Below are 12,585 nucleotides of genomic sequence, written 5' to 3'. Positions count from 1 at the left end.
GCAATCTTATTTCTAGTTAGTTAGTTAGCAGTTTCATGCATACATTTATACATCCATACAGTCTTTTAATTGTATATAGGGGAATTTTTGTTTTTGTATGCATATTAAAAATAAAGAAATTGAAAAAAAGTAGCCTATATAGAAGAAAGAAAACTAAAATATACGTGAGTAACTTAAAAATGCCCACACAAAAAATAATAACACACACACACATCAAATCATGGTCACTTTTGGGGACATTACATAGACTTACATTAATTTTCTGGAGACTTACCCTAAGCCTGACCACTACTTGCCTTACCCTAACCTTGACATAACCCTAAATTAACCTTAACTTTAGCCAAGTCTTCACCTTAAAGTTAATGATTTACATCAAGGGGACTTGCTTTTTGTCCTAATAAGGGAGGCGAGTCCCCACGACATGACTGTGTAAACAGATTTACATCCCCACAACATGAGGAATACCTGGACCACAAACACACACACACACATACACACAAGTTTACACACAAAAGAATATATGAAAAACATTTCTACAAATAACCTTCCAGAGTAAATTACTTCAACTAGTAAGCCTATATTTTTCTTGAGTATTTCCATTTGATGCTACTGTATACATATACTCTGTGATATTTAGGGACACGTTGCACTTTTATTTATTGTTATGTTTCCTTTTTTTGTTTTTGTTGTACTTTTGACAGCTTTGTTATTGGTCAAACACACAAAGCACATGATCTGCTTATAAAATATGATGCAACAACACAGTGAGATTCTTAAAAATTTCCACTCAACTCAACAAAAATTTCCACTCAACAAATAACCACCACACACAAGAATATATGTAAAACATATGAAAACCATTTGTACAGAAGTAATTTTCCAGAGTAAATTACTTCAAGTACTCACTAACATCACTGGGATCAAATTTTACCCAGTTTGGGTCAGTATAGCACCAACACAACATTGGGTTAACTTTACCCAGTAGCACTCTGCTATTTTGATCTGGTGTTTAACACAACAAGTTTTAGCTATAAACAGTATAGCTTCAGAATCAGAAACACACGTATTGCCAAGTAGGTTTGCACTTACAAGGAATTTGCTTTCATGTTGTGGTGCATAACAATCAAAAAATAGAAGATAAGAGAACAACACAAGTTCCTATACAAAGTAAGAGAAATTACAACCACCACAAAAGACAGATGTAAATACATAAATACAATTTATATTAAAAAACAAAATATAGGCCCAGTAAATAAAGTAAAAATATATTCTAAGTGAAAAGAGCTTCTACAAAATGATGTGCATATGACATTCAGAAGTTATTTACAATCAATGACAAACCATGAGATGTAAGTTTAAAAAGAGTGGATTATTAAAAACTTTTGTTTGGGTAAATAACCCAACATTAAAATAAAAAATAACACTAAAACTGGGCCAAAACGACCCCTTGTCTTGAGTGGCTTACTGGGTAACATTAACCCAGTATTATGTTGGTGCTATATTGACCCAAACTGAGTAAAATGTTAACCCAGTGATTTTTAGGTACTTTGATGCTACTTTATGCTTATACTCCACCACATTTAGGGAAATATTGTCAAGTCAATTTTACTTGTATAGCCCACTATCACATATCACAAATTTGCCTCAAGGGGTTTTACAGTCTGCACAGCAATACAATATCTTCTGTCCTTAGATCCTCAGTTCAAATAAATACAAACTCCCAAAAATAAACTTTTAAAAGGGGAAAAAAGGAAGAAACCTCAGGAAGAGCAACAGAGGAGGGATATCTCTCCCAGGACAGACAGACATGCAATAGATGTTGTGTATAGAATAGAACAAGAAAGACAAATTGCAGAAATACAGCATTGAACAGGATAACAAAATTATTATGCATTTACAATATATATAAAGAATGTGATAAAGAGGACGCCAAGCAGCTTCCAGGTGCCACCTGGACAGAATAGGATCTGAGCCACGTGACCTCCATCACCATGGAGACCTGGAGGGAGGACAGACTACACATGCACGCGGGAGAGACTCACATCACACCATTCACATACATGGGAGAAGAAGCAAGAAAAGACATTATTCACACAGGAGAGAGAGAAGGATAAGAAAGCCAGGGATGCAGAGCGGTTCCAGGATAGATGTTGATCCAGCAAGAGATGCCTGAGAGACATGAGAGGACAGGAGGAGAAAATAGGGAGAGAGAAGGAGAGAAGAGAGAGAGGGGCACACAGCTCGAAAGCTCATGTGCTTGTGGAACAAACAAACAGAAGTTCAGACAGATGCAATGGTTATCAGAACAGTTGCAATAATCAATAATCTGGTCGGCAGGACAACACTTAATAAATGAATGGAGACAGAAACCGACCCGCCCTGCAGTACAAGTTAATTAAAGGCAACTATTTGTATTACAATTGTCTTAATTGTTTTGTGGGTTTTTTTTATTGTTTTATTGTACCTTTGACAACTTTAGTCACCTGAAAAACGTTTTACTCACAGAGCACGTGATCAGCTCATAAAATATGATGCATTTTTTTATCTAAATTTTATCAGGCATCCTAATAAACAATCACCATAAACAATGTTGTTCATCACAATCATTGAGAAGTAGGGACTGTTTTTCTCTTTATGTAATCACTGATGTCAGATTATTCCACTCTATTCCAGTCTGCTCTGTTGCAACACTGTTTCTGAGCTACAGAAAAAAAACAACAGGAATGTGTTCATGTCATCATGGTTGTAATTAATTGACTTTATTTTTGGTCCATTTGCCCTCTCGACCCCATGTCTCACACACCACTTCCTTTCACAACTGATCCCCATTTCCCTGTACAAACTCATGTTATCCCGTAACAGATTTTTATGTTCCAGGGCTTCATCACATGTAATAGATTTGTTGTAGAGGACTCCTAACTAAAACCTTATCAAGCAGCACAGAGGGAAAATATTTAATAACCTTTCCTGAGAAAATCAATCATCTCAAAGGTTATTCTCAATTATATGTATTGTGTACTGAGTGGTGGTCCCACTTGGTAAAACAGTTGTGAATTTGTCTCTGCTTTGATGATTTCAGAAACTTAATATATCACAGACAGGGAGGCCATGTTTTGACATTTTTGTCTGATAAACACATGACACACTAAATGATAAAAATGAGATTCTAAGGAAGATTTCAGGCTTTCAGCCGACATACTTGAAGATGTGTCTGCAATAGTGCGCCTGTACTAACAGCTCAAACAGATGTTTAGTGTCTTGCATTGGGACTTTCTCCTGGAATTCTTGTTTCTCTGCCTCTGTTAGTCCTTACTTGAACTTCCTGAACATGCAATTCCAATGTGGTAATCTAAACTCTGAGTGATATGAAAACAAATACTTCATAGCATTGTAAAACCCACTTGATTGATTTTGAAATTAAATTTGACGCATTAAGGGATATTTAAAACTGAGACGTTGCACCCTGGAAACACTACAGACATCTTCTCAGAAGCATGTTAAGTTAAATTCAGGGTAAACAAGTACTGCATGAAAAACCATATAAGAAATAATCATTTGTAAGTTCTATTTGCCCCACAAGATTTATAAAACTAAAGTATAAAGTAATACACTATGTGTGCTGATAGTTTGAAAAGTGACCCTTCATTAAATACACAGCCAGGCAGGGTTCAAGGTGCACTGCCCTCCGTTTGAATAAGTCCACAAGCCTCTGTCCAATCACATTAGTCACTGTGTTCTCAGCAATATTTGCACGACCTCAATCACACAGAGCAAGATTAGCAGGGGTCAAAGTTTCTGTTGAATAATCTGCCTCTGTTTTACATCCCTTTCTCCTACCTCAGTTTTTTCAGTTATGGGCTATCACAGAAATCTTACTCATTTAACTATTAAATTATGATACACAAGGCTATTTGCACTCTTTAATTCTTATCTAAACAGTAGCACACGTGCACTGATTTTATTACCCTGGACTCACTAACGTCAAAACACAACTTTTAGTGTGTGTATGTGCCTGCCTTGAGTTTTTTTTTTTTTTTTTTTGCATTTCTTTATAAGATTGTAGTTTTGTGGTCCTTTGGGATGTTTGACCTTGTCTGCTGCAAGCTTCTGATACATTTTATGTGCTTGTATTTGTTCCGTAATGTATTTTTTTCATTAATTCATGCTCTATCCTCTTATATGTGCTTTGATGTTGTCTGCTTTTGGCTTGTTTCTTTTAATGTATTACATCAACATGCCCAGGGACTGCAGATGAAAATAAGCCTTTTGGTTAAATCTAAAACATTTACATCATATTGGTGGTAATTAATGTATGTTGTCCTTGATAAATAAATGAATAAAGTAAAGCTGCAAACATTACATGGGAGAAAAACTCTGTGCTTTTCATTTAGCCACTGGTTAGTTTTCCCTTTCATTTTATTTTTTTCCCAGTCCTACCTCAACCCTCTCTGTATTTGCAGCTGAAATATTTCTGGGTCCCAAGGGCAAGCACATTCCTTCACTCACAGTTGTGCAATCCCTGACAATCACGGTTCCCCCATCCCCCTCTGACTCCCTAAATGCCCAGAACGCTCATAGAGGCAAGCTGTCCAAGCTGTCTGGGCAATGTTCTGCGGTGAATAGGCTGCCCGACCAGACCAGTAAACAAACTCTGAGCCCTGACTTTGCAGAAAACAGCCACAATTTGGATGTAACCTCAAGAGGGTGGAAATATATATCACTATTTTTTTTGGCACAAATGTAGTGGGCTAAACATAAACACACACATAAACACTGAGACACAATTAGGCCTATTATGAAATGGCTAAAATACTTCTTTTAAAATTTCAAAATGAAGATGGCATATTTGTTATTATTTGATTTGGTGAAAATACTCAAGTTTGTTTCATATAAAAAATATTGATGATCCTGAGCAGGACAATCTTGTAGTGTACTCAATTTAATTTCAATAAAACTTTTTTTCCCTTTAAGAAACTTGCATTTTAAGTCTGATCAGTTTTGTTAAGTGTCACATGAAAATGTTTTCAATGTTTATCATCTTTAACTATCTTCACAGTTTGTTTTAATTTGTATTTAGTAACTATACATCAAAATGTAGCTGTGACAGAAAATAGCAGTAGTGACCCCTTTTTTAAAATTAAAACTTTATTTATCATAACACATTACATTTCATCACAGTTCAAATGTTAACCATTGTGAATTGAAATTATAATTAAGTCTTATAACAGGAAATACAAAATAGATGGACAAAGACAATTAAATGAGATAATAATGATAAAAGTACAGTAAATAGTTATAAAATAAAGCCAATTCTATATGTTTCCAAAAATATGATTAAAATAATCGATTCTACATATACTCTTCTGGTTTTGAGGAGATTTTACAGAGCTGAAAAATATGTCAAATAAGGAACACAGAGAATAATGGTAACGGCCCTTTTGCTTCTCATGTGATCCAAAGTACGACACAGCCGCAGATGGATGCTGGTACTTGTAGTAGCGTATTGCATTCCATGTTTTCTAAATGGGACAACAAACACTACATTCCCCATCATGCAACGTCATTTAGCGTACATTTTCACTTCCTGTTAGCTGGGGAAAGATAGCGGAGAAGCGGTCGAAAAAAATTACTGATGTATTTATGTAAAAGTGTAGCATAATTGCTCAGGAACGTGCTATTCTGGAGTTTATAAGGTCCATATTTAGGAGACGAAAATGGTAAATATGAACACAGCACTATTTTCTTCTCATAGTAGCATACAACCGCTAGCTGGCTAGCATTTAGCCAGATAACCTCTTCATTCGTTAGCATGCCAAGGCCACATAATTGATGTCACGATGTTTTTAAAACAGAAACCAGCCACCAATTATAGCAAATAAGTCGTAAGACAGTAGTTTTTACTTTTGTCAAAAGACTTGTGCAAGCTTGTTGTCAAAATTAAAGGGTGTGGTCCAGCTAATGCTACTAGTATCTAAATAACTGCTTCTTAGACGCCCTTCTATTAGTTTGCTACATATTAAACACATTTAACGTCAAATTATAAAACGATTGACAGTCAGGAGCCAAACAGGTAACGTTAGATAATTTTGTCATGACTTGTGAATCTTCTGTATACTATAATCACCTGACCTAGACAGTTAGGACAAGCATTGTATTTACACTGTTCCTGCTGTAATCGTTTTTTTGTCCCTCTTGTTTTGTAAAATGCGTTATTGCATTGCTTTAGATCCGCTTCATCCTGATCCAGAACCGAGCTGGAAAGACACGACTGGCCAAATGGTATATGCAGTTTGATGATGATGAGAAACAGAAGTTGATAGAGGAAGTGCATGCTGTGGTAACTGTCAGGGATGCCAAGCACACCAACTTTGTGGAGGTATGTATCATATTGTGTGTATGCATGATTGATTTTTGACACACCTCAGTTCGTTATTTTGATCAGTTGGACCAACGTTTTCTAAATCCCATCAAGTCCCACAGTATAATGACAGAAACCATGCAAACTCTGTTGTGGCAAGTTCTTAGTGAAATAATTGGTTGACTCATTTGTGTCCCACATTACAACTATTGTTCCACTAGCTACTTAAAAAATGATAAGGCAGAATTCACATTTAAGAAGCAATTTGAAAAAGTCACTGAAGCCAGTACGTAGCATTTTATCAGTATACCATCCAAAGAAACAAAAACCTGGTCTATCAGTCAGACTTAATAGGAAATTTCTTTCAACGTCATTAGAAATATACTGGGTGTGTTTCACTTCAAAGCTGGGAAACTTAAACTCAAGTGAAGCTACCGTAGTTGTCGTTACATGAGAGACAATGTTGTTAAAAAGGCTTTATTTGTGTTGTTCTCACAGTTCAGGAACTTCAAGATCATTTACCGGCGTTATGCTGGACTGTACTTCTGCATTTGTGTGGATGTGACTGATAACAACCTGGCATACCTCGAGGGAATCCACAACTTTGTAGAGGTAACTGACGCACACAACACATGATATATGGAGATACTCAGTAAGCGAACTATGATGATTTAGTTTTCATGGTCTGATTGTTTTCAGGAATGTCTGTTAATGATTTTCTTCAAAATGTCCCCTCCTCTACTGTCTCACAGCTTCCTAATATCAGACCTGCATTCTTGTGAGAATTATACTGTGAACTAGACTCAAATGACATGTAGCTGAGGAAATTAATTGTGTTTTATTCAATATTGAAATTTATGGGTGATATGCCTCACATTAAGCATCATACAAGGTGGCTCTACACTAACTACGCTATGGTATCTAAATCACTATGATAAATATCCAACATTTTGTTTTCAACAGAATCAAAATTATTAGATCATTGCAAGGACATTCAAATTCCTTTTATGTTTGGTGTGTCATTAACTGTAATCAGTGTTAGGTAATGCTAGGTCAAGTGATGCTGGAAATAAGCCTTCAGCAATAGAATAGCAAATTGATCACCAATCACAAACAGCAGCTGACTGCACAGATACTGAAATGACAAATACCACCACACCCAGACAGATAAATATAGAAAAAAACTGAAAACATTTCAGTATTTTTCCTACTCAACATTTCAGATATTGCTTGATAGCAGATACTCAAATAATATAATCTGATTCTGGGCGTTTCTTTTTATTTTGTTTTATAATTGGTAGATATTGCCTCACAAATACAGTTTTCCAAAACATCAGTGTATGGTTATAAACAAGGAATAATTCTAGTGTATTTAATCGTGAAAGCATAATCATTGCTGTTCATAGATTAAATGCTTTCTTCAAACAGTAGCCTACTTAAAGGAGAGTGTATGTGGATAGAACTCAGTTAAGTGAATCAGTCATGCTACTTTCACAAGTATATCAGGAGAAAAGTGGTTTTGTAAATTGTTTTCTTGAATTACACATTTATAACAAGCAAATAAATAAAGGTTAGATGACATGTGACAAATGTCATGGCCCTTAAGTGAACCCATGACTTTTTTATTTATTTATTTTTTTTACATAATATCTTCAGTGAACTGAGTCACAAGGCCTAAATATGCTTGATGAAGATCAGTAGGGACATCATGGCCCAAGACCTAGGACAATGTCATTTTAATGGAAAAACAAGACTCCATTCAGGACATGTGTGCCCTGGCCTGCCTTGATCTTTGCTCTTTTCATAATTCATCCTTCAATGTAACTGCTGTGTATTATTACCTTCCACCATAGTATTTACAATGTCATCATTTTGACAAATGTGTCTGTATTGCAGTTTTTCAAAGAGCCTAACTCCATAGAAACTTACACAACAGGTCCCCCCTATGTATGATAATTTGACAAATTTGTATACCAGCCATGTGTTGCTTGAAGGAATGTATGGTGACACAAAAATGTCTGAAGGATTTCATTATAGAAATGCAGAATCTAGATTTCAGATTTATTCGTTTTGTCAGCCAGTATAGCATAAATGACGTAACACAAGTTATTCTGCCTCTGGAGACCTTCATGCTATTGGTCCATATGGGATAGATGGTGTCATTTTCTTGAATGGTGGACATCTCATGCATTTGAAATAAAACTCTTTAGTTTGGTAATTAATGTATTATTTAGTTAAATCAATGACTTAGTCAGTATAACTAGCTATGTTTATTATAAAACTTGGTAATTATAAGGTGGCATTAGGCAGCTCATTTGCATCTTGTTCAGTCAGTTGGTGAGCTGTTTAACAGCTGTTTGTTTTTCTAACCAATTTATATTTTTATTTAAAGAGTACTGACTGAAATTGTGCACTTGAAGTACGATCTACTGTTTGTTTTTGGCTAAAACAAACAGACTGTTTTCTATCCAGAGTCCAGGGGTGAAGGTCATTTCATGTAATGTTTGACTATGAAGGAATGCATGTTAAGTGCGTTTTACAGTCTTACTTAGTGCTTATAAAGTTCGCTGTTAGATTTGCCCACAGATTCATAGACAAATAACCATCTGAAAATCAATGCAATGATTTGAAAACTGTGAAAATATCAGGTTAAGATAAACGGAGTTGAATTGCACAACAGTTCACAGTAGGACATCATGGTACTTCAATACTACTCTCATTAGCAAATTCTTAACAAGAGGTCAGTAGGTGTGCCATTGTAAACGATACTATATCAGTTTAAAAATCATCTCTTGTGGAAACAAGATGAGACGAGAACCACATTAATTTTAATTTGGCATATTTTAGATGGATGTCCTTGTAGTGGAAATCAGCCTATTACATGGTTGTTAAGTGGATTCTGCTGCTACTACAGCGTCATTGTATTTCTGCACTAATGCATCACATTCAACTAATTACCGTATATCTTTATGCCTTCTCAAAGTAGACTATTTAGTTATGTGCTGGCTGTTATCTGATTAAATAAAAACTGTTCCTCTCTTTCCTGCCAGGTGCTGAATGAGTATTTTCACAATGTGTGTGAATTGGACCTTGTGTTCAACTTCTACAAGGTAAGGACGTCGAGAGATAATTTTTGCTTTGTGAGATTTTCACATTACTTTAAAAACACCTTGATCAGACAGGAGGAGCAGAGGAGGACAAAAGGCTGATGAGAAAATGTCTTTCCTTGTAATACCATGGCAACTGATATGCACTGTAATTCTCAACCACAGCAGTCATTCAGTGAAATTAAACTAAATTTATATATATATATATATATATATATATATATACATACATACATACATATATGTAAATGCTAAGCAGCAAAGACATCTGAGCATCCCCCACCTGTTGCTACTTTTCTTGCTAATTAAATAAAGTGTCTGAACATCCACCTCCATGTTTCACTTAAGCAAAGCACCACCCACGTTTGTCACAGCACTGTTTGACATGTTACAACAAGGAAAAAAAAGAGAAATCCTCATTTCTGGAAAATGAAACTGATCTACTGCTGCTCTTAGGCCAAAACTATTTTAAAATCTCAAGTCACCCACTCCTTTCAAGTTTGTGATTTCATATTCTCCATGTTTATTCGTCTGCGCTAACATTAGCCACTCAGTGTGTTTAGTCATCAACTGGTTATTTTTAATGTTTTGATGACACAGAGGTCAAGTTGTGCAATGATAACAACAGGCTAGATGATGACTTAGCATTGTTTAGGACAATTTCCCAGGAAACCCAATCCTTTCAAGTATAGGGAAGAAGGTAGTGTCACTTTGCTTTCAGTCACAGCTATGTTACATGTGGTTTGTCATATTCATACTTTATTTTAGTCTTTCTGTTCCTCTCTTCGCAACGATGGAGCACTTCTGTCCTCTAATACATGGCCTGTCTTTGTTTCCAGGTGTACACGGTGGTAGATGAGATGTTCCTAGCAGGAGAAATCAGGGAGACCAGTCAGACCAAGGTCCTCAAGCAGCTCCTCATGCTCCAGTCGCTTGAGTAGAAAACAGATAACCATCCTTCCTATCTGCCCATTAATCTGCTGCCCTGGCACCTAAACTAACCCCACCCTTTATTCCTGTCACTCTGGAAAGGATTCCCCCCCTTATCATTTTCCTGCCTCGACAGAGCAGACGACACCCCTTACAGAACTTCAGGAGGGGACTGTTTAGAAATAGAAATGCATAATATTGTTTACAAATGGATATATGTAATATGGAAGTTAAGGTAACCTGTTTGTCATAGCAATCAATGTGTTGCAATATTCTGTATCTGTACGGCTAATGAAGTTGCCTCGTATAAAGGCAGTACATTTCAACATGTTGCAGATATGACCTTTTGACATTTCATATACCGCTCTGAGTTACAATTAACTTTATATCTTACATTAACTTTTCCCAAATCTAGGGGCTGCAGGAATTAGTTATTTCATAGAGTACCTGTTTGCATTTATTGCTGTGCAGTGTGGAAACACTGAAAAAGATCCACCAGTGTGACACTGCCCTCCCGTGCCCCCCCTCCTCTCTACCCTTCATTAACCTCAATATTCGTTTAAAGGCACTACTGTAACTAACAAGCACCATATATAAAGAGAAACCGCCTATAATCATCCATGTGCATCCAGCACTTGACTGACTTACAACAATCTTGCAGCCAGCCGCCTGTATAAAAACTGTGTAAAGCCAAGACCTTGCCAGTGATGTCGTAATAGACTCGTCATGGCAACTGTGCATTTTATATCTGGATCACAGTGCTAGCAAACTACAACTAGAAAGCCCTTTCGAGCAATTGACCCACCACAGCAAGTTCATAATTAAATGGAGAGTACTTAAGATGAGTGCCATTTTGACGGTGTGTTATGGCAACCTGTGCTGTGTCAGACATCCTCACGACTGATGATGATAAACAGTGTAGGTTATGTTGTCTCAGACGGCTGCACTCTGGATGTTGTAATCATTATGATGGCATCTCAAGTAATGCAGATCATCTGATGCAACTCTACAATAAATGGTGCTTGTTGGTCACACTTAAAACACTTAAAACACACTCAGACGGAAACCAACCTGGAAATACAAAGTATATTTTACATAAAGCAGTACTGTGAAGTTTGCTTCGTATGGTCTGTACATACCGTGTATCTTGCGTACGTTGAATATTGTGAAATTACCACATTCATTCCAGAAAGAGTGATTCCTGCTCACTCTATGTATGATCTGAACAGTATTTACTTGTTTAAAACCATGAAATTCCTTTGGCATCACATAAAATAAACAGGCTTTTAAATTTCTTTAACAAGCCAAAAAAAATCGACTTTTATGTTGTTGAGACTACCTGTCAAACTCTAGTTTTAACCATATCCAGTCACAAAAGTATCAAAGGTGGTTTCAAATGTTACTGTTGTTGAACTTTTGAATTTTTTTAATGATTAGGCAATAGTGAAATATGTACTGCTTCCCTTCTCGTCCACCTGTGTGAGTTTGTTGATGGAAGATGTGTGTTTGTATGTATTACTCAACTACCCACTTCAATATGTCCCATTATATGTAAATAAAATAAAAGATGAAGTGATACATGAACATTGATTGGTCTCTTCCTCTAATTGACGATAATCTTATATGAAAAAGGAATTGCATCAAAATTAAAAATTGGAATTGTATCTTTTAGACCTTATTGCCTGAAAATGAGTTAAATTCCTTAAAATTCAGGTAATTAATATTCTTCCTTGACATATTTGTCGGCTTAGCAAGTATTCAGTATGCATCAGCTTTTAACAAGACCTAAAGAAAAAAGAAAACAATTGACCTCATAAATTAACCTGTAAAAGTAATCTTTAAACACAGGAACTCTAATGTTTTAAATCCAATGAATTAGCACCATCTGGTGGCATGTCATATCAGCCTCTCCATGGTAAATTATGCTATTTGGTTATGAGGTCATACTGACAGCCTGTCTAGGATCAATAAATCAGTCAATATATCCACATCAGCTACATTAAACCACTCTAGCCGTTGCTCCATCGACCCAGGAGCATAAATCCAGACAATTGGACATGAAGGGCATTTACTCCTGAGTCCTCTTGATATCCTAACCTCACCCAGACTGCCTCAGAGAAACGATTTGACTGAAGAATGGCGGATGAGCCAAATGAATCATGGACATGGATTCTATTGTTAGATTTCACG

The 12,585-nt window shown here is 36.1% G+C and overlaps 1 protein-coding gene across 1 annotated transcript; it reads left to right on the top strand.

Moving 5' to 3' along the window:
- The first annotated feature begins 5,551 nt into the window (after window positions 1-5,551).
- On the top strand, window positions 5,552-11,979 carry ap2s1 (adaptor related protein complex 2 subunit sigma 1). Its single transcript, XM_044354701.1, has 5 exons — window positions 5,552-5,717; window positions 6,227-6,376; window positions 6,857-6,970; window positions 9,409-9,468; window positions 10,305-11,979. Exons 1-5 carry the CDS (start codon window positions 5,715-5,717, stop codon window positions 10,404-10,406), a joined length of 429 nt encoding a protein of 142 aa, XP_044210636.1. The 5' UTR covers window positions 5,552-5,714; the 3' UTR covers window positions 10,407-11,979.
- The last annotated feature ends 606 nt before the right edge of the window (window positions 11,980-12,585 follow it).

The sequence above is a fragment of the Thunnus albacares genome, chromosome 6, assembly GCF_914725855.1.
Source record: "Thunnus albacares chromosome 6, fThuAlb1.1, whole genome shotgun sequence".
In the NCBI taxonomy this organism is placed as follows: domain Eukaryota; kingdom Metazoa; phylum Chordata; class Actinopteri; order Scombriformes; family Scombridae; genus Thunnus; species Thunnus albacares.
The sequence above is the reverse complement of the archived record's forward strand: the minus strand, read 5'-3'. Positions and strand labels throughout refer to the sequence as shown.

Bases quoted from the DNA above. Each gene is read 5' to 3' on its own strand.
- ap2s1 (XM_044354701.1), top strand. The intron at 6,971-9,408 runs GTAACTGACGCA...CTTTCCTGCCAG, and splicing joins GAATCCACAACTTTGTAGAG to GTGCTGAATGAGTATTTTCA. The intron at 9,469-10,304 runs GTAAGGACGTCG...CTTTGTTTCCAG, and splicing joins TTGTGTTCAACTTCTACAAG to GTGTACACGGTGGTAGATGA.